Source organism: Dipodomys spectabilis, unplaced genomic scaffold (genome assembly GCF_019054845.1).
Source record: "Dipodomys spectabilis isolate Male_0828 unplaced genomic scaffold, ASM1905484v1 ptg000145l, whole genome shotgun sequence".
Taxonomy (NCBI): domain Eukaryota; kingdom Metazoa; phylum Chordata; class Mammalia; order Rodentia; family Heteromyidae; genus Dipodomys; species Dipodomys spectabilis.
The window spans coordinates 10,996,387-11,018,999 of NW_024870822.1; the positions used below are offsets into that span (position 1 = coordinate 10,996,387).

A 22,613-nucleotide genomic window follows, 5' to 3' on the forward strand; every position below is an offset into this window, starting at 1 on the left:
GCCATGGGTAAACGAGGCCCTTGCCAATAATCATATGTGCGTGTAGATGTCATTGTCCTCAGATGAAACAGTATGTGCCATTGATCACTGGCTTCTACAGCCATGGTAATTCCTCACAATGATCCCACCATTATGCTAGTCCCATGCTTGGTTATCAGTATGCCTGGGCCATTGGATTGTTTGTAGTGTGTACTTTAGGAAAAGAAAAAATACATGGTTTGATGGAGGTAAACTGACCTTCCAAGAGCATGCAGTGGGAACTAAATCTATCTTCACCACCAATTTTACTCTGCTTTCAATTTTATATTTAAAAATCTCAACTCTTCATTTACTTTTCCTACCTTTGTGGGAGGTACTAGACTGTGTTCCCTGAATTCCAGCCTACCTGGAGTTATGATGACCCTTTTATCTAAGGATGGGAGGCATCTAACAGGGCATTTGATGAAAAGTAGGCTAATGTGAAGCCCCAAGAATTGTTTCAAACAAGGGTCCATTTGACTCCATGATTTCTTGTGGAGAATAAATTCTGTGAATGTAGCATTCTAACTGAAGACAGATAGGTAGAGTAAAAGGTATGGTCAGACATCAGAGGTTTTGGAAAGCCAAATTTGAGAGGTAGTCTTTTGGGGAGGTCAACCATGATATTGAGGGAAGAAGTGGTGTGAGGATCAAAATTCTTTTAAGAGTCAGCGTGTCAGACACGGGTTGATGGCATAGAAGAGTCGATGTGCCAGAAATTTGCTAATAGAATAGATGGGCAAGACTTAATATCTGGGATACCATGTAGGGGCTTATAGAAGTAGTCTAGAAGCAGAAAGAAAGGACATAGCTATATTAGAGGTAGAAGAAATATGACAAGAAAGAATGGGTCCAACCATCTATCTTTCCCCTTGACAGGCAGTCAGAAGGCCCGGATTAAAATAATCTCTATTTTCTTTCCTTCGTCATGACAAGCATGATGGAGGATGGGCTGTTGACGTGTTTGACTTTTAGCAACCCATGCTTTTCCCCAGATGCTTTACGTAAACTCCTAAGTCCAAAACTGCTTTGTCAAATGGGAACTCCTTTGTGCAACCACTTAAAGATAATTTATATATATATATATATATATAGTATATTTGTATAAATTTATAAATTTGTGTGTATATATATGTATATACATATACATATATATACACACAAAAGAAATAAAAGGACAATAATAACTTACCTAAAATTCACTTGATGCCTGTTTCTCTTTGCTCCCTCTAGTACTTACAACTACGATTCAACAAACCAGTCCGCATGGCAGCAACAGTCATTTACATTGTGCAGATGGTAAGGGGCAATGGCTGCCGCTGTGGACATTAAAGAGATTTCAGATACAGTTACAGTGCTGTTATGGGGTGGGGGAGGGAGGATTAACTACAGACAGAATTCCTGGACCAGCTGCCACTTTCTTTCAAATGCAGCATTTTAGGGTACGTGATTATCTTGAGAGCCATCCGCATTGCCTTAGATTCCATGTACCTGGACTAAAAATAATAAATGGACAATATAAGCCACTAAGGTTCTTTTTTCAGATTTATTTCACTAGTATTTTACTTGTCAAAAATTTAAATATGTAATGGCCTGATAACAGTTTTTAAACAATATTTTGAGATCAAAATCTCCCTATGTAGCCCAGTCCATGGGGGAATGAAAATTCCCAATATGCTACATGCTCCGATTACAGACACGACCAAGTCTGACTAGACAGGTTTTAAAACTTCTGAACTGAGTTGAACTAGAAGATTCTGTGTTTCACTCATTTATTTGTTAATATATATTTTTTATTGTAAAGATATTGTACAGAGGGGTTACAGTTATATGGGTAAGATGATGATGAGTACATTTCCTATAGAACATTGTTATACCCTCCTTTGTTTTTCCCCTACCATTTCTTTGTGATAACTTTCCTAATCAAAACATCATCTTCCCTTTTATGGCTTCTTTACCCTCCAGACATTGGTGTGCCTTCATGATGGCACAAGTGTCCTTCTTGCACACAGTCTGTGCATTTCCTACTCCCCACCAAGGACTTTCTACTAGAAGATAACTTTCTTCTCTCTTAAGCTAAACTCCCACCCATGCCCGAAGGATGTAAGCAAGACGAAAGGAGGAATGCAGCTCTACCTGACCTGCTACCAACATCTGCTTTTAGAAACCCTCTCCGCAATCTCTAGAGAGCCGCATTCCATTGAGAATAAGATGATTTCTGACCCCATATATTTCAGCATAGCAATTATAATTCTGAGAACTAGAAGATGAATCCATTATGCAGGTCTCCCCTGTTGCTCATCTTCCTTTGCACAGTTCTTCTCATCCGTTCTTTCCCCTAGCCACTCTAAATTTAGTATTTCAGCAAATGGCTGAAATGTGCATCTACTCTTCAGTAAAGTTTCTTATGAAGTGAGCACAGAACCCATGATAAAGGTGAATGGGGGAACTGCAGCGGGCTGGTAAATGTAAAACCTAATGTGAATCCTTTTCTTTTTTGTATTTCTTGGAAGTATACAACATAACCATCACATCTCAATCAAGGCCAGAAATATTTAAACATTCCAACCCTCTCCCCCTATCTAGTGTTTACATCTTCTCTACAAGTAACTGTAATGGTAAACAGCTTCAGCGTTACAGTAGATGGTAGTGAAATGTTGGCTGAAGAAATAGAAGGACTTAGGCCCAAAGTTCAAGCCTACAATTAACAACAACAACAACAACAACAACAACAAAAGTAGAAGGAAACAAATCCCTATAGGCTTGTTGCACACATATACTAGTTATAAGCAGAAAAGGTCAGATAAAAAGATGTTAAGCAAAATGAACCCCAAGATAGGGACATAAATGTTTTTTTTTCTTTCTTGCTATTGTTTCTAACATATTTATAAGGTACCATGTGATTTTTTTTTTTGTTGCTTTGTATGTTCCTCCCCCACAGTATAACCCGTTTTCACTGTATCTGATGTTGGTACAATTTGGGGAGGGGAAGGGAAAACACAAATTGTTTAAATAGGGATACTGGTGGACTCATTGCAACAACGAGATGTACAAGACGCTATGTCGACAAACGAACTTTACAATTTAGGAGGGCAGGGACAGTGTAGTTGTGGAGATGGGAGGGCAAGGATGGTAGGGGAAAAACAAAGGAGGAGGCAACAATGTTTTTAAGAAATATACTCATTACCTTGCTCATGTAACTGTAACCCCTCTGTACAGTATTTTCACAATAAAAAACTTATTTAAAAAAAAAAAAGAAAGAAATCAAGCAAAGAAGAAAAAAAAGAAATCTCTACAGGCATCAATGAATGAACATTCTAGGAGTTTCCTTTTTCATTTCTCTTTTTTTCACTTTTGTTTCTACCTTAGATTCTCTATACAGGGGTGGTGGTGTACGCGCCTTCTCTGGCACTCAATCAAGGTGAGTTATCAATGTTCTATGAGCATAGGACACTTCTTTTTTTCCTAAGTTCACAATTTACAGAAATATGCATAAAATTTGTTGAGCATTGGAAAGTAATGCAATTTATTTCTTGATTTTGCCTCACCATAATATGTGTTAGTAAACATGCAGTTCAAATTATCATTTGATTTGTTTTGTTCTATCAGCAAAATTATAGCTGTGTGGGTGTTTTATAATCATAAGCAGTAAACCAGATCATTTTAACATAGGATCCCTTTCCCTAGACTTCATGAATTAAATAGTCTGAGCACAAGAGTAAAAAGTGTCTGTAGTAATTGCACTAATTTGCATAGTTGATGCATTGAAAAGAATCGAATTCTAGAAAAACAAATAAAAGGAGACAAAACAAGATAATAACTTGTGCAATGATATTAAACATATTTCAAGTCCTCATTATTCAATGTAGTTAGGCTCTGTGCTTATAATGAGAAGTATTGATTTCTGATTAACGTTCAGATTATTCAAAATTATTTAAGCAGACACAAAATACAATGAAACATTGGTACCAAAGATGGGAGGTACAAAAGTCTTAGAAAAAAACATAAGTATATAAAATTACATGAAATAGATGGACTTGCTTAGAAAATAAAAAGGTAATAAAATAGTCTTGCTAACAAGTCAGCAAATTCTTGCCTACTACAAACACTGATGAAAGCATGGGAACTTTTCTCATAAATTTGCTCTTTCACCTTTTTCAGAGAAATTTAATGTTTTTTTTTGTTCTTTCTTAGTAACTGGGTTTGATCTCTGGGGCTCTGTGTTTGCAACAGGAATTGTTTGCACATTCTACTGTACCGTGGTATGTATCTAGCTGTGAAAACAATATTTAGTAGTACCTTCTAATAAGACAAACCCTTAAGAGTAGGACATCAAAATTCAGTAGAATTGTTGTTCTAAAGTAGAATGAAGTCAGCTTCCTGAAAAAGGTGTTGTTTGTTTTTATTTAAAATTCTTTTCAATTCCAGAAATTAAGAAGAATTGAGTGCTAAGTCATTGAAGGAAGTCCTATCTACTAGGAGATAATTTAATAAAGCAGTATCTCCATGATCAGAGGGTAGGCCACTCTAGCCAAGATTTGTTCCTAATAATACTTATAAACCATAGGGAGCACTTTGCTTCATTTACTAGTAGTTTAACAATAATGAAATACATATATTGATGAGCAAGCATATAGTTGGCAAAAACATGAGAATTCTACAGCTACTTTGTCTTTCATTTGTATCTGTGCTTAGATTATATATAAATATAAAACTTTATTTGAAACTTATTTTTATATGTTTTAGAAATATAGCACCTATGCCCCCTTACATATTATTTTATATGCTCAGATTTTAATCAAGTATGTTCTGTGGTACTTAAAGAATATTTATATAATTGATACAGTTAGTGGAATCCAACAAATAAATAGTCATTGGGCAATTAGAGTTGGCCAACAAGATTTTTATTCTTGTAAGTCATTGTAGTATCTGCTGCTACTACTTCGCCAATAAACAATATAGCAGTGGTTCCAAGTCAGTTGGATACTCTTTCTTCCCTACAAAAAAATAATAATTTACATTTTATTATATTAGAGACTATCCATTTATTTTAGCTTCATGCTCATGTCACATACACTTGATGATTTATGTCACAATAACCTACAACTTAAAGTGATTTTATATCTCTTTCACACACTTGCAAATCCCATCATTACTTTGCAAAGTGTGATCATTACCTTTTCCATTCCATTCCCACTATTTATGAATTCTCACAAATTTCTTTGAGTCTCAGTTTAAAAAAATTGTGTGAGTCTCAATTTAAAAAACATAGGCTCTTCCTCCCTTTGCTCTTGTCCTGTCTGACAGATGAGTTATTGAGGTAACTGTCCATAGAAGAACTGGATTTTAGGTACAAGTTTTTGATTGTTGGTATTGCTCATGGTATTATATCTCCATAAGAACATCTTCCCTTAAATAAAGTTAAAAAGTAGTATGACACAATTAGTATTTTAAATATATAAATGATCAGAACTAGAATTTGGAAGGCATGATCCCTAGGCAGGAAGCATGGGACAGATCTGAGAGCAGGTGCTCATCCAGTGGTAGGATTTGGTTATAAGCCTTGCAGGACAGAGCAGCTGAGCTGGTGCTGTCTTGTGAGCCTTGTGAGGAAAACTACAATGATTCAAGTTCAGTGATACATTTTGAGTCTCACAAGGAAAAAGGTACAAATCTTCTCCAGAGGAAAAATCCAGTTAAGGACTCTATAATATTTCACAGACAAAAACACAAATGCATCCTCAAATAAAGTATCATCAGACTGAAAAAAATAAACAAACCAAAAAACATGAGAGAGGATGAGCAAAGCACCCAAGTCTAGTTTCCCAGGGGCAGCATTTCTTTGAAATTTCAAAATGGTGAATAAAGGATAGGAACAGCACAAACTACTTAAAGATGCAATGGATACACTTTCAATTTTTGGAGAATTCCAGATTTTGAATTTTCTGGTTAGGTATGAGTTAGGTAGTAAAGTCTCTAAAAATAGTCCAAACTTTGAAAAATGAAACATGTCTGCTTTTAAGCATTTCAGATAAGGGATGCTTAAACTGTATTGGGGATCTAGTTAAGCTAGACAATTTGTAGCACTTGATAATTATAATTTATATAGCATATTATTTTATCATATGCTCTATATCATTTATAATATGAAAGTTGAAAATAATAACAGCTATTATTATTTAATATTTAAGGATTAAGAAAAAAGAGTGCTCCACCTCCAAATGTAAAACAGTGTCATATAAATTAGAAATAGCAAGCAAATTTAAAAGTTTTATAATACTTCTGTTTGGAAGATCATAGAGTTGCTTAAATTTTTACCGAAACTATGCATTGTAAGCCAGGCACTGGTAGCTCAAACCAACAGACATATCCATTCAGGAGTTTGAGATGTAGAAGATCATGGTTCAAAGCTGGCTTGGGAGGAGAAGTCTGTAAGATTTCATTTCCAAAATTACTAGCAAAAAGCAGGATTAGGGGCATGACCTAAGTAGTAGGGAACCAGTAGAGCAAAGTCCAGCAAGCATGAGGCCTTGAGTTCAAACCCTATTTTGATCACATAATGGATAGCCAACTTTATGGCATCTCATTTAAGTAAGTCAATTGAAATGGAAAAGCATGATTTTAATTTTAAAAAGTCAGTTGATCTAAGCATGAGAAGAAGAAAATAAATAGGGCAAGCAGAGACTCAGAAGTCTTGCTGATATGCCCTGCTGCTGAAGCATGCCATCTTCCTAAAACAACCATTTCTCCATGCCAATTTACTAACTTCATTTTCTTCTTGCTGTTCATTCAGGTTGAATAATCAACTTTTCAGTATATGCTTAAAAATCTCTTATTTTGTGTGCATCTTACCTCGCCTCTGATTCATCTCTCTTTAGTCATGCTAGAGGTATCCCACAAAATTGATGGTCTATTTATCTAACCTATATGATCCCTTGAAGTCTTTTTTACTGTGAAACACATTAGCATGTACAGTATGTGGGAAACAGCATTAGAGGAGACTTTAAGAGATCATTCCTGCCATTGAAAGGTTCATAATTTATGGAAGTTAGCATTAAACACCAACAACACAGAATGATTATATACATAAGAGAGAGACAGAGAGATAGAAAGAGACAGAGACACAAAGATTTGGTTTATGAAAGAGTCAGGTGAGATTTAGGAAGTGCTTTAGTAATGACTATTATAATCTGACTCTTCAGGAATATTTGGTAGCTTATTTTCATGATGTTTTTGTAGAGTTTTTTTTTTAATAAATGCTGTCAAATAGATCTTGAAGACTGAAGACTTTAACATTCTTCATGTTACTAGCTAAGATTTGAATTAGAAAAGTTTAACATTTTTTAAAGGAATGTAAGAGAGTACTATCTAGGAAGAGGAAGGGAAGGTATTTACTGGCCCTCAGAACAAGATTTGAATCAAATCGTTAACATGACTTTAGCAGGAATCTTATTATTAATTTAAGTTAAACTTTAATTTAAAAAAATGGTGAGAGTGACTCCAGGATCTCCTTCTCAAGCTAAAGGTAAAATTGTCATCTCTTCACAGAAGTTCTTGACACTCTGGAGGAGTGAACTGGAATAGTTAAAAATATCCTTTCATTTTCCAATTGCTTAATTTTCAAAACACCTTGTATGACACTTCACTTCATTTCCCCATTTTCTCATCTCAGCTTGGTTGTCCTGAGGGTTTCTATATGAGGACTTGTTGATATTTTTTTTAAGTTTCTCAGTGACGAAGGGTGGTAGTGTGGTAACTACTGGTTGAACCTCATGTGTTACACTATGTTCTGATTACTATGCCCAGACTCATTTTCCTGAAGCTCTGGCTATTTGACCATCTGGTAGCTATTAAATCTCATTTCTCCATGAATATCTAGAAGAAAAATTTCTTCCTCTTTTGTTTTTGTTTTCTTATTTTCAGCCTTCTCAAAATGTATTCATGATCACTGGTTTCATAAAACATCTCCTTGGACTCATGTAACTATTGTTACTTTCCTGCTTGCCATAGCGCTTGTGTTTAATGAAGGATGAGTTTTGCTTTATGTCTCTTGGATTTATTTCAACTCCATCAATTTCTATCTCTGTTTCAATCTGTTGATCTTCCTGGGCATAGATGGCTAAAATAAGGTCAGGTGTCTTCTTCCGATCTCTCATTTTCCACATCCTTACAAATTATTTATCCACACAATGGAACAACTGTGAAACAAATAAATGTTCCTCTCATCATCTAACTCCTTTAGTTTTGGAGAAAACGTTTCAGTCACATTGTTAGGATCTAGCTGACCTCTAGAAAATGTATCAACCTCCCTTTGGGTTCCCTACACTTTCCATCTGTATCAATCAGCTTTCTTTCATGTCCTGGGGACTCATGATTCTCCTTCCTTCACCCATCCTGTTCCTACCCTCTCTTGGTCCTCTATGTATGGAAAATTCCTACACATCCTTTAAAATTAGCTCGATGTTTGCTTCTTAAGATCATGTCCTCACAGTCACACTCAGCACATTTTTCACAATTTAAAGTAATTAAATTGCTACGTGATAATCCTCTTCTCCAATTGAGGGACTTGTTTCCGTCATTTACCATGTTAGCCCCACATTTAATACATCCTTTGGCACATAGCAGCCCAGTAATTCTGACTGAATAATGAGTAGGAACACTGTCCACAGTTAGAAGGATCGCAGGCCTCATTTTGGAGACTTCTCAGCATTTGCTCCATTTCAGGGAGGACTTAAAGCAGTGGTATGGACAGATGTGTTTCAGATGGTCGTCATGTTTGCGGGCTTCTTATCGGTTCTGATTCAAGGATCAGCAAAGGCTGGTGGGTTCCACAATGTATGGGAGCAAGCCAAAAACGGATCCCGACTCCACGTGTTTGAGTACGTCCACGGTTACTTTTTCATGTTTTATAAGGTTGTAAATGCATGTCCTCATCAAGTAAAAATGCTATCTAGGTATTAACAGAGCGGTTTTGTTCTTTCCTTTCTTTCTGTCCCATAGTTTTGACGTGGATCCTCTCCGACGACACACGTTTTGGACACTCTCAGTGGGAGGAACATTTACATGGCTTGGAGTCTACGGAGTTAATCAATCCACCATCCAGAGATGCATTTCTTGCAAAACAGAAAAGCAGGCGAAGCTGTAAGTTGTTAGTTAAGGAAAGCATTTCATTTTCTCTCACTTTCCAGAGCTCTTAATACAGATCCTAGGGATGTTACATGTATAGGAAAGAGGGAGCTCAATGGAGATATTTATTTCACTATTTCAAAAACTCTCTGAGGCAAACAGCCGTTCCCTTAACAAAGAAGTGACAAAACTCTAGCTTAAACTGAAGTTTACTTGCCTTTATGACTGGCCTTCATTTATTAAGAATTGAAATGTTAAATTAAATATAGTAGATAGAAATGAAATGATGATTGGAGTTTGTGTTGTGTTCATAGTTTCCATGATGAGATGACTAATTTCTATTTGCTTTGAAGGTGAAATTTGAATTGAAATGTCTAATTTCTAGTTACTACATGGTGTGGTCTCTTCAACTATTAATTTTTCATGTGTTAAAAGCTAACTTAAGGAATACTACAGTGTTAATTGGAGTTACCAGGGTTTGAACTCAGGGCGTTATATGTGCTAAGGTAGTGCTATAGCATTGAGTGATACCACTGGCCCTTTGTGCTTTAGTTTAGTTTCTTGTGCTGTTGCCTGGGCTAGGCTTCAACTTATATCCCCCTAGCCCTGCCTCCTGAGTAGTTGGGATTACAGGTATTCACTGCCATGCTTATCCCACAATACACTTTATTTTAAGAATTTATTTGAGCAATCAACAGTTCAGAAATCAGACAGCTGGAAACAGAAGCTGTCTGGGAAGCCACTGCAGAGGCACAAGGCAGAGCTTTTACAGCACAGACTCAGAAGTAAAGCAAAAGAATTTGTTTTGACTGCTTGCTGTTAAAACAGCTTCCTTATTTAGTTCTTTCTGCTGAAAAGTCCCTTGTGCAATCAGTTGGTTATCATTTTCTGATTGGCTACCCTTAATTTTCAGTTTTCTTTAATTTACAAGGAAAAACTCTAATTAAGCTAATGTTTTATTTGCAAATCAACAAAGTTGAACTCTTTTCTGAAATCTGTCTTTGTCTGCTAAGAAGCCCTACAGGTCTGTTCTGTTTACTTCCATACATGTATTTACCTCAGAAGTTTCCAAGGTGAGGTTAGAAAACAAAGAAGGGTAGTGTGGTATGGTAAGCTATAATGGGCTATGACCTCTCCAACTCCTATCAGGTTTGCTGCCATTGAAATAAATGGAGGAAACAGTTGTGTGGCTCCTTCAAGCACCAAAAGATATCAAGTGCTTTATCATGGACACCCAAGGCATTTCTGTGCTAGTTCACAAATGGTACTTCATTTCATTGCTACTGCCCAAGCCTGCAACATCTCTCACCTGAAGAGGATGCCCTAAACTTTTCTTAGAGAAGACTTACCATTACTAAGCCTTTACAGTTACATAATTTTTAAACTATTTCAATATTCTATTTCTTATTTTCTTTGAATAGATCATAAAAATGCCTGGAAATGGTTCAAATGTTTGATAAGTTGAATTTCAAGGAGTATTATAAAGTTATACACATATGTGTATATGTGTATATATGTATGTATTTGATAACTCAGGAAAGAAGTGAATGCATTGTTCATCATTCATTCATTTACTCATCCAGTCGTTCACTGTTGACATATTCAAATCGTGTTACAATAAAAAACAGTAAAATGAACCATCCAAACACAAACACACACGCGCACACACACACACACACACACACACACACACACACACACCACACACAGACACACACATACACAGACACACACACACACACATACGCCATCAACTCTTTGTCAAGCAGCTGTATTGATAAAAATACATGTGATTGTGATCCTGGAATTAATTTGAAGTGGAACCTCATTTAAAATATTGCTTAATCTTAAACTGAAAAAAAAATCTATAAAGAGAAGAGGCCTCTGGAGAAAGAGGGAAGCATTGGCTGTTAAATCAAGCATTTTGATTATTTGTATTTCTTTGCTTATCCTTTATTTTTGAGACAGAATCCCCTGTCTTGTGAGGCTGGCCTCAAGCTCATGGGTTTAAGAGAAGGGCCTGGCCTCAGATTCCCTGCAGCTGGAACTATAGGCACATATCACTAAAGTAAAATAAATTTAAAGCTATATAGCACAAGTGGCTGGTATGTATTTTGAGATTTTGAGGGGGAAAGGTCCCTATGGAAAAAGAAAACACAAATAAATGTTATCTTATTCATATTTATTAATTACTTTAAAACAGAATGCCCAACATAAAGGTATAAGGAAGTACAAAATATGTGTAAAATATGTTTCTTCAGGAACGATCAAGAACAAAATATTCCTGACCACAGGAATGGCCTGACCACAACATGGCATAGCATAGCACTTACCAGCCTTCCCCTGTGCTCTTTTCTAGTGCCTTATATTTTAATTTGTTGGGTCTCTGGATCATTTCTTTCTGTGCTGTCTTCTCTGGATTAATCATGTACTCCTACTTCAAAGATTGTGACCCTTGGACTTCTGGAAATATCTCAGCACCAGACCAGGTATGCATTTCTTTGATTTCATCAAGAAATGACAAGAATCACTGAAATTCTGGACATGGTTGGGTAATATTGGACCTATTTCTTGTTTTCCCTGCACCTGCAGCCACTTCCCAAATTCCAAGGCCTTGGCTTTTTTACTTCTGAGTAATATAACAAATGCAAAGTTCTAATGAGGGGAGTGCACATGTGAAATGAGGACAGCTCAGTTTGTCTTTTAACACAAGGCCAGACAAGTGTAGGGAGAAGAGGTTTTGAATTCATAGCTTTGTTGGTTGATGTTGCCTTTATACTGTTGGCTCTAGTTTTCCAGCATGAGTTAAATAAATATCATGTCAATATAGTACATTAAAAGTGTTTATATAAACCCCATTTACAGACAATATGCTCAGAATGGCTATCATTCACCATTTCTTTATTCATATATTCAACTTTCTCTTTCTCTCTCCCTCTCCATATGTTTTCTTTTTAGCTGATGCCATATTTTGTTATGGAGATATTTGAAACTATGCCAGGACTTCCAGGACTTTTTGTGGCTAGTGCCTTTAGTGGAACTCTGAGGTTAGTATATGGATGCACAAAAGATGATGATGATGATGATGATGATGATGATGATGATGATGATGGTAAAACAGAGTGATGATCATAATGATTAACACTGACTTGTTAATTCATCTACTGACTGCTTTACTTTGATGTGATGTCAGGTAGCATATGAGAATAAAAATTTACTAATATCATCACTGCAGCTTAAGATCCTGAGACTTTAGTAGATTTCTTTTCCATGCGAAGTTAATAAACTGTGAAGCAGGATATAGGCCTAGATTTCCCTCTAAATCTAGACCTTTCTTCTTATTTATCACAATATTGTCAATTCAATAACATGCAAATATCTTACAATGTAAGAAAATTTGTGTTGGTTTCCAGTTCTGGAGATTTTAGTCCATGAACAAGTGGCTCCATTATTTTGGATTTGTCAGCAGGAATTGTATCATGTTGGAGATTGTGACAGGGCCTAGTGTTGTCCCTTGGCCTTTTCTCTGAAAGCTGGTCCTTTACCATTTGAGCAACACTGCCACTTACTGATTTTTGCTGGTTAATTTGAGATACAAGTCTCACAGACTTTTCTGTCCAGGCTAATTTTTGCTGGTTAATTTGAGACACAAGTCTCATAGACTTTTCTGCCCAGGCTAGCTTCTGACCATGATCCACAGAGCTAGGCCTCCTGAATATTTAGGTGTGAGTCCACAGTACTGCAGTTCTTTGAGCTTTAACTTTGTTCAAATCAATAAATGTCTTTTACTTTTTCTTTTTTCCCCATTAATTATACTTCTGTATATTATTTTCTGTATAATTGAAATCAATGGCAGATAGTTAACGTGCAAACAAGAATAATTTCTTATGTAGTTTAGAGGACAGAATATCTGGGTTGTGATTTTGCAATGCCTTATTTGATCTAATCATTTATTTAAGTAACTAATATATCTCTGGTCTATGTAGCATAGAATATACACTTTCATGCTATTCTGCAAAGAACCTTCGAGTGTTTAAACTCCTAAGTTATTTTTGCTTCTAATTAAAATTGATTGGAAAGTCCCAAAGAGAACATATGCCATATGCATATAAAGCAAAACTTTAACACAATTTGGGCTTGTAACTTCACAGTCTTATTGCCCCTCCATTTTTCTGTTTTGACTGCATTTCAGCCACAATAGTGGTTTAGATTCTATATTTCAGCAAGCTCCCTTCCATCTCAATTAATGTACTTGTAATTTTCATCTTTTTTAAAAAATTTTTTTGGGGGATCTGGTCATGGGGCCTGAACTCTGGGCCTGGGCACTGTCCCTCAGCTCTTCAGCTCAAGGCTAGCGCTCTACCACTTAAGCCACAGCGCCACTTCCGGCTCTTTTTTTGCTTATGTGGTGCTGAGGAATTGAACCCAGGGCCTCAGGCATGCAAAGCAAGAGCTCTACCACTGAGCCACCTTCCCAGCCCGTAATTTTCATCTTTGACCATGCTTTCCCCCACTCGGCACAAATTCCTTCAATGACTTCCTTAACGGTTACTTGCTAAGGGAGAATTTTTAACTATCAGTTCATATCTCTGTTAGATGATTCTTTCACAGAGCCTTGCTCCTTCCCTTTATAATAATGTTACAACTGTAATCATTGTGTTATTGGTTGTTCAATGTCTGTATTCTTAGTTAGAGTAAGATTTGTCTTATTCCAGTTCTCATTTTATGATGCATGCCCAGAATAAATAAACAGATGCATGACTAGTTAACTAGATAGGTTATTAATTAATGGTAACTACATCAATGGGGCTATGATACGTACTTCTTCTGTTCTTGAGCCTAAATGTGAGTGATCTCTCTCTCTGTATCTCTCTCACCCACTCTCTCTCCCTCAGTCTCTCTCTCTCTCTGTCTCTCTCTGTCTCTCTCTCTCTCTCTCTCTCTCTCTCTCTCTCTCACACACACACACACACACACACACACACACACACAAGCCTTCTGTAAATTAATGGAAATTAGAGCATGAAAGTCAAATTTCTTTCATAAAATTTGTGGAAGAATTGAAGGAGCACTCTCAGCAAATAAGCTTTTAAGAATGAGCAAAAGGGCCATATCATTTCTTTGAAGTTTTAGACATGTATGCATCTGTTTCACAGGAAGCCCTTCTTGTCTATCAGGCCTAGAAGACAGGGCCTGCTGATATAGCAAAGCCTCATTTAATGAGGATTACATTGTTACTTTTCTCTCCTGTAGCACAGTGGCTGCCAGCATCAATGCTTTAGCAACAGTGACCTTTGAGGATTTTGTCAAGACCTGCTTTCCCCATCTCTCTGACAAGAAAAGCACTTGGATCAGTAAAGGCTTATGTAGGTACAGCTGGTGACTCTTCCATTCTATTTCATGAATGTACAGTGGGTATGTGTCAAAATCCTGCATGTGCTGTTTAGGATGCCCTAGCTGGCATAGGTGGCTATCAACATCCATGGAGACTCTCACATAGAGATTCTCACACTTTCTCAGACACCACTAGGAGGTTAATGGGGAGGAAAGACCAGCTAATTCCTTTTATACTGGTTGAATTTTCAGTCTACTGCTCCAGACTCATTATATCCACATTTTCTGATCACATTATGCTGACCACATTAGCCATTCTCCCTGGGGAGATGTTCTATTCAATATAGCCATTCACTCAGTCAAACTGAAGTTACAGTCACTTTTTAAAAGAATTCTCTCTTAAAACAAACTCCTGGTAACTTCATGTTAAAGAACATTTGCTCCTCGTTTAATCATAGAATTGCATTTCATAATTATGATGACTGGAACACTTAAATTATTGAATTATAGTTTTATGAAGTTTACTTCTTTTTCATTGGCCACTTCATTTACTTAGTGTAGAAAATCCAGGAAAAGATTCTGACTATGTATATAAAATTATTTCTATCCAATTTTGCTCTTGTTTTGCTCATGAAAAATTATAGTGAGCACTTTCATTGTCACTGTGTATTCTTTGGAAATATTATATTTGAATAACAGTACCATATTCTTTTAAATTAATTATTTGCTTATTTTTTCAATTTTTTGAAGCACTGTTATAAGAACCACATAGATACATTTCCCTGCATATTTATTTTTTCCCACAGAACAAATTTCCAAAAGTTGAATTAGTTTAAATAATATTAATTTATATAATGATCTGATTTATACTAAGAAACATAATTCCAGTAGGATTGAGTCAAGAGTTATGTGTGACATATTTCCCTGGGTATTTTATGTTAATATTGTTTGAAAATACTTAAACTAATAGAAAATTAAGAAAATTGTATTTTGGGCCATCATCATTCTTTTAAAACTTATAGTGCATTTAAACATTTTCAGATGTTACTAATTTATATTTTTGTGAGAAAATCATTATAAACATTCTATGTGCTTTTTGATAAAATCTTAGAATTTTTTATTGTTTTACATTGCCTTTATATATACTAGAAATAAGGCCTTTGTCTCTTGCAAAGTGTCACCAACATTAATTTTTACAGTATAATTTGTATATGCAGAAATTTTGATTTTATACTTTATAAAATATATGTATCATTTTAATTTATTTCCCCTCATTTTCTACACTTATACATTTGTACTTAAAACCCAAGTATACATTTTCTTATAGAAGACACTTTAGTCTTTTTTGGGGGGGGTTTGGTTGTGGGGCCTGAACTCTAGAACTGGATGCTGTCCCTCAGCTCTTCAGCTCAAGGCTAGCGCTCTACCTCTTGAGCCACAGCGCCACTTCTGGCTTTTTGCTTTTTGCTTATATGGTGCTGAGGAATCGAACCCAGGGCCTCATGCATGCAAGGCAAGTGCTCTACCACTGAACCACCTTCCCAGCCCCATGCACTTTAGTATTTCATATTTTTTATTCAATATATTTGCATATTTGATTATGACTTAATATAAGCATCTAAATTGTCTTTCATATAGTCATTTTCTAACATCATTTATTATTTCCCATTAGATAATAACTAATAAATATTATGATAAATATTTTTTATAAACAATGATATAAAATGTAGAATTTTTTATCTACAAGGATATTTATATATTTCTTAAGTTATTTTTCAATTACAATTCTAAATGCTATCCTGCTTTAGAATGTGGCTTTGTAGTGCTTTTGAGTGGTTCATTCTTTTAAACTGCTGAGCAGTGTAACATCTGTACATTCCCCAAAGGTTCTGTTCCTTGTTTGTTTAAAAAACAAAAAACAAGAAACAAAAAGAACACAACCCTTAGCATTTTATGGATTATTTCCAAGAGTCCTATGTAGATATTAAAATATGTGGCTATTCAGATGTCTTATATAAAATATTGCATTATTGGCATATTATCTATGTACCTGTTCTTATATAATATAAATTATCTCTAGACTATTTTAATACTTAATGCAATATAAATGCTATGTAAACAGTCACTATCCTTTATTGTTTATGGGGTAATGACAAGAATAAAAGTGTTCATATTCAGAACAGACCCAGTTTTGAATCTATATATACAAAAAATATGGATGGGAAGAATCAATTGAAACCTGCTACAATTGGGAATTATTTTGAATAACTTTAAAAATATTTTATAAGCATGATTTATTTTTTGCTTGGTTGGCTCTCATGCTTTTTAATTTTTTTTCAAGTGTTTTCTTTTTTTCTTATAAGTTTTTTATTGTGAAAATACAGTACAGAGGGGTTACAGTTACATGAGCAAGGTAATGAGTACATTTCTTATCAAGCATTGTTGCCTCCTCCTTTGTTTCTCCCTTACCATACCTTCCCTCCCACCTTCACAACTACACTCCCACCGCACCCCCCCCCTCCCACCTAAATTGTAAAGTTTGTTTTTCAACATAGTGTCTTGTACATCTCATTGTTACAATGGGTCGACCTGTATCCCTATTTACACATTTTGTTTTTTTCCCTTCCCTTCCCCAAATTATACAAACATCAAATACAGTGAAAATAGAGATTATACTGTGGGGGAGGAACATATAAAGAAACAAAAAAATCACATGGTACCTTATAAATACATTAGAAACAATAGCAAGAAAGAAAAAATCCACTTGTGTCCCTATCTTGGGGGTTCATTTCTTTTAACTTCATCTTATCTGGTTATATAACAAATCCTGAAAGAAACAACTGCAAGATTAATAAGTGGGCTACAGACTTAAAGAGAAAGATCTCTGAAGAGGAAAGAAGAATAGCCAATAGACTCTTAAAGAAATGCTCAACTTCTCTAGCCATAAAAGAAATGCAAATCAAAACAACATTGAGATTCCACTTCACCCCAGTTAGAATGGCTATAATCAAGAACTCTAATAACAACAGATGCTGGAGGGGATGTGGACAGAAGGGAACCCTACTGCATTGTTGGTGGGAGTGTAAACTTGTTCCTCAAAAGACTCCACATAGAGCTCTCCTATGGCCCAGCAATCCCACTTTTGGGCATTTACCCTAATGATCACAAACAAGACCATATTAAAGCTACTAGCACAACTATGTTTATTGCAGCATTATTTACCATAGCTAAGATATGGAACCAACTCAGATGCCCCTCAGTAGATGAATGGATCAAGAAAATGTGGTATATATACACAATGGAATACTATGCCTCTATCAGGAAGAATGACATTGCCCTATTTGTTAGGAAATGGAAAGACTTGGAAAAATTATATTAAGTGAAGTAAGCCAGGCCCAAAGAAACATAGGTCCCATGGTTTCCTTTATTTGCAATACTTGTATATGTCTGGGGCAAGTACAAAAGGTCAAAAGCTATGTATATATGATCAAGTGTTTTCTTATCATAAATCTATTAAGTTATATCTTATCTGGATTTCTTAGTTATTTGCATTTCTTTTTTTCTTGACCTCTACTTTTTTGCTTTGTAAAAATCTATGTATTCTTTTTTGAAAAAAATTTGTAAAGGTGACAATCTCTGTATTCTTGCAGCATATTAAGACTACCAGTTTCTAGGTCTGTAGGTAACTTATTTTAACTATTATATTGTTTACTTGAGCTTTCCATCTATATAAATTACCTTGTTTGACTTTACTTTTTAATGAATTCCATAGTTCTTTTTTCTTTCTACTTATGTTTGAACAAGGATAGATTGATTTCAACTACTTATTTGTAAGTGGGTACTTAAGTTACTTGTAACTTGTTCTCAGAATTAGATTTCACAGAAATTGGATAGGCATTACTTTCACTCAGATACTCTTGGTTTGAGGCAGGGGTTTTTCTGATGCTTGAGTATTGTTTTCTAGTCTTCTGACCTGATGACGCCTAGGGAAAATCAAAGTATTTGCTTTATTTGAGGCAGGCACATTTCACTTACTATGTGCTAGTCAGTCCTATATATTGATTTTGAGTAAATTTGGGTTCAATCTGATTCATGTGTAATCTATTCTTAGAGTGTGTGTCCTTTGGGAAAAAACAGTTTCCATTTCATTGCATTGGTAATTCAATTGGTAATTCATTACATCATAATTCAATAAGATGGTTATAATCTAATACCATTAAATTAGTAATTACACTGAAACAAAGTTTAACCTACAGAGAAATGAAGAAAGAAAGAAAGAAAGAAAGAAAGAAAGAAAGAAAGGAAGGAAGAAAGAAAGAAAGAAAGAAAGAAAAGAAAGAAAGAAAGAGTAGCAGAAGAAATAATCATCTTTAAAAATGACAGAGAAGAACGCACAGTCTCATTCAATGAGCTATGATTCAGGAGGAGTCATAGTATTCAGAATCCCTTTGTGGCAGAATGTAAACACATCTTTAAGGTGATATAAAAATTAATGACATGTAATATGAGTAGTGTGAATAATTCACTAAAAAAAGAAAAAAGAGAATCTCTCCAGATTTTTCAATCTCTTAAGTAGAATGTGTGTTATTTTGCCATATTAAAAGTTAAATAACTGTTTTTCAGAAAGGTTAATATGTACTTTTTCAGCTCATTGCTAGCCAATGATTTACCAAGAATTAGTTTCCATGAATTCAGCCTGGATTTGCCTGGGCATTTTCTGTTTTGGATGTTGCTTCTGCATGACAGGTTTCCTCTGAAATCCCAGAAAGGACACCCACAAGGCACTGCTCTAGTTCACTCTGACTTATGTAGAAAGCCTGTGCTCAGAACATAGTTTACTTAAGGACCACTCCTGGGCTCAGCCTGCTAGAAGAGGACTTTGCTCTTTGCAATTACTTACATTCAGAGTTTGTGTTACGCACAGCTCTGGTGGGTGTGCTCAAGAATGCTGGAAACCAAGAGTCCCCTGAGGAAATTTCTTTTTTTAATGTTTTTATTGTAAAAATACTGTACAGAGGGGTTACAGTTACATGAGAAGTGTATATACAAGATGCAGGACACCAACATCATATACAATGAAATCAGGGGTTATACGACGTACCAAAGAAACAAAAAAATCACATAGAACGTAAGTATGTTAAAAACAATAGCAAGAAAGAAAAAATCACTTATGTCCCTGTCTTGGGGTTCATTTCACTTAACATCATCTTATCTGGTCATATGCACATAGCTTTTGACCTTTTCTGCTTGTCCTAGACATATACTAGTTATTGCAAATAAAGGAAACCATGGGACCTATGTTTCTTTGGGCCTGGCTTACTTCACTTAATAAAATTTTTCCAAGTTTTTCCATTTCCTGACAAATGGGGAGATGTCATTCTTTCTGATGGAGGTATAGAATTTCATTATATATATATGCATATATAAATATCATATATATATATATCACATTTTCTTGATCTAGTCATCTACTGAGGGGCATCTGGGTTGGTCCCATATCTTAGCTATGGTAAATAATGCTGCAATAAACATAGCTTTAATATATCCTTGTTTGTTTTCATTTTGGTAAATGCCCAAAAGTGGGATTGCTGGGTCATAGGGGAGTTCTATGCGGAGTCTTTTGAGGAACCTCCATACTGCTTCCCAAAGTGGTTGAACAAGTTTACATTCCCACCAACAATGCAGTAAGGTCCCCTTCTGACCACATCCCCTCCAGTATCTGTTATTATTAGAGTTCTTTTTTTTGCCATTCTAACTGGTCTGAGGTAGAGTCTCAATGTTGTTTTGATTCTCATTTCTTTTATGGCTAGAGAAGTTGAGCATTTCTTCATGTGCCTATTGGCCATTCTTATTTCTTCTTCAGAGAAGTTTCTCTTTAAGTCTTTAGCCCACTTATTTATCATGCAGTTGTTTCTTTGAGGATTTGTTGTTGGGCGATTTAATTATTTGAGTTCCAAGAATATTTTAGATATGAGACCCTTTTCCGTTGTATGGCTAGTGAAGATCTTCTTCCAATCCATGGGCTTTCCATTGATCTTGCTAGCTATGTCCTTTGCCATACAGAAGCTCTGCAGTTTCATGCCATTCCATTTGTCCAAACTTTCTTTGATTTGTTGTGTTTCTGGGTCTCTATTAAGAAAATTTTGGCCTGTGCCAAGGAACCCTAGAGTTTCTCCTATTCCATCCTGTAATGTTTTCAGGGTATCTGCTTTGACTTTGAGGTCTCTGATCCATTTGGAGTTGATTCTGGTGCAAGGTGATATATAAGGATCTAGCTTTAGTTTTCTATAGGTGATTAATTTTGTCAGCACCATTTACTGAGGAGGCTGTCTTTCTTCCATTCTATTTTTTTAGTTCCCTTATTGAAGATTAGCTGGCTATAGGTCTGTGGGTTCATTTCTGGGTCTTCAGTTTTTTTCCATTGGTCCTGAGGTCTGTTCTTGTGCCAGTACCAAGCTGTTTTGATTACTATAGCTTTGTAGTAGAGTTTGAAATTTGATATTTATATTCCTCCAGCACTGTTCTTTCTGTTTTTGCTATTTGGGTTTTTTTATTGTTCCATATGAATTTTTGGATTGTTTATTCTATTTCATTGAAGAATGAGGTTAGAATATTAATGGGTATCACATTGAATTTGTAGATAGCCTTTGGAGGTATTGCCATTTTCACAATGTTGATCCTCCCAATCCAGGAGCATGGGAGGTTTTTCCACTTCCTAAGTTATTCTTTAATTTCCTTGAGGAAATTTATTATCATGAATGTTCTTTCTTTCAGGTCTCCTGTTTGGCATAGTGTGCACCTCTATGGCGGTGCTTGCATCCCTCATGGGTAGTGTTATACAGGTAAGAAAAAAGGCACTTGTGATTTCAGAAAAACATTTCCTTCTCTCTCTTTCTAATATCTTCCTTCCACCAAGCCTAAAATACTTGCATTCATGCAAAATGGGTCTAAAGTAAATATACACAAAAATAATTTATAAAAACTGATTTTCAGAATGGGAAACTATTAAAACTGGTAGCAAGGCATTGAAAGAATGATCAAAGAAATTGCAATTCAGTTTTAGCAATAATCAGCAATTAAAATGATATTAATACAAAGCTATGTTCTTGGTAATGTAATTAATGAATTAATTTTTTCTGATGAAAGAACTAAGAAGTCCTTATCCTGAGTTTGCAAATTGGAAATATATATGAAAATATATTTGTAATATGCACAATGCACACACACACACACACACACACACACACACACACATATATATAGAGAGAGAGAGAGACAGACAGAGGGAGAGAGAGAGAGAGAGAGAGAAGGAGAAAGAGGGAGAGGGAGTTTCCAAATTTATTTTTTTGCTGTCATATAGATAGAAGCCATATACCCTCTGAGACATACTAATGATTTTGGAAAAGTTTGTAATTTTTTTCACAAGAAGAAATAATTGTTTTAGCTATATTATTGGCTCTCCTATGTGGTAGTTAATCATTTAGCTTCTCAACACTGCAGCACAGTAAACAGGATTTAATTGTGTCAATCAATAGAGGGAATGGTAATGTATTGCAGCTTATCTTTCTGGACAAATGGTTTACATGAAAGTGAGAATGGACTAAAAGTCCCCTTCATCGTGTATTTTTTTAGAGAAAGAAGAAAACTCTGAAATTCAGTAGATGTGAGGTACTGAGCAAACTTACCAAATCTTTGTTGGGTCAGTCGAGCTATTATTCAGATCTTGAGTATTCTTACTGTTATTGACATACTCCTTCAAACCTTTTTCTTTGCTTTTTATATAAAAGAACAAGGACGTTATGGTGTTCTGTGCTCTTGATTTTCTTTTAAAGCCAAATTTTAGAAGAGCAAATGTGGGTTATAAATTTGGAGTTATATCTTGCCTGTGCCCCTTCCACATCAGGCATATCCCTAAATCTACTAAGGTTCTGTTAGCCCTGATTTTCTTTTTATTTTTTTTTTAATTTCAAATATATATTTTTACTGTAAAGATACTGTCCAGAGGGGTTACAGTTACATGAGTAAGGTAATGAGTCCATTTCCTACCAAGGATTGTTACCCCCTCCTTTGTTTTTCCTCTCCACCTCCCCAACTCCTCCCTCCCTCTCCCCCACAAAGTTGTAAAGTTTGTTTTT

General features: G+C 35.5%; 1 protein-coding gene across 1 annotated transcript in view; it reads left to right on the top strand.

Moving 5' to 3' along the window:
- LOC122117871 (sodium-coupled monocarboxylate transporter 2-like) overlaps positions 1–22,613 on the top strand; it is a 51,499-nt gene that overhangs the window by 17,180 nt on the left and 11,706 nt on the right. Inside the window, exons 3-11 of the mRNA XM_042691745.1 lie at positions 1,252–1,317; positions 3,388–3,439; positions 4,213–4,280; positions 8,743–8,897; positions 9,019–9,159; positions 11,504–11,633; positions 12,103–12,191; positions 14,398–14,510; positions 21,253–21,320. Of these exons, the coding sequence (XP_042547679.1) occupies positions 1,252–1,317; positions 3,388–3,439; positions 4,213–4,280; positions 8,743–8,897; positions 9,019–9,159; positions 11,504–11,633; positions 12,103–12,191; positions 14,398–14,510; positions 21,253–21,320 (882 nt within the window). The remainder of the gene's footprint in view (positions 1–1,251; positions 1,318–3,387; positions 3,440–4,212; positions 4,281–8,742; positions 8,898–9,018; positions 9,160–11,503; positions 11,634–12,102; positions 12,192–14,397; positions 14,511–21,252; positions 21,321–22,613) is intronic.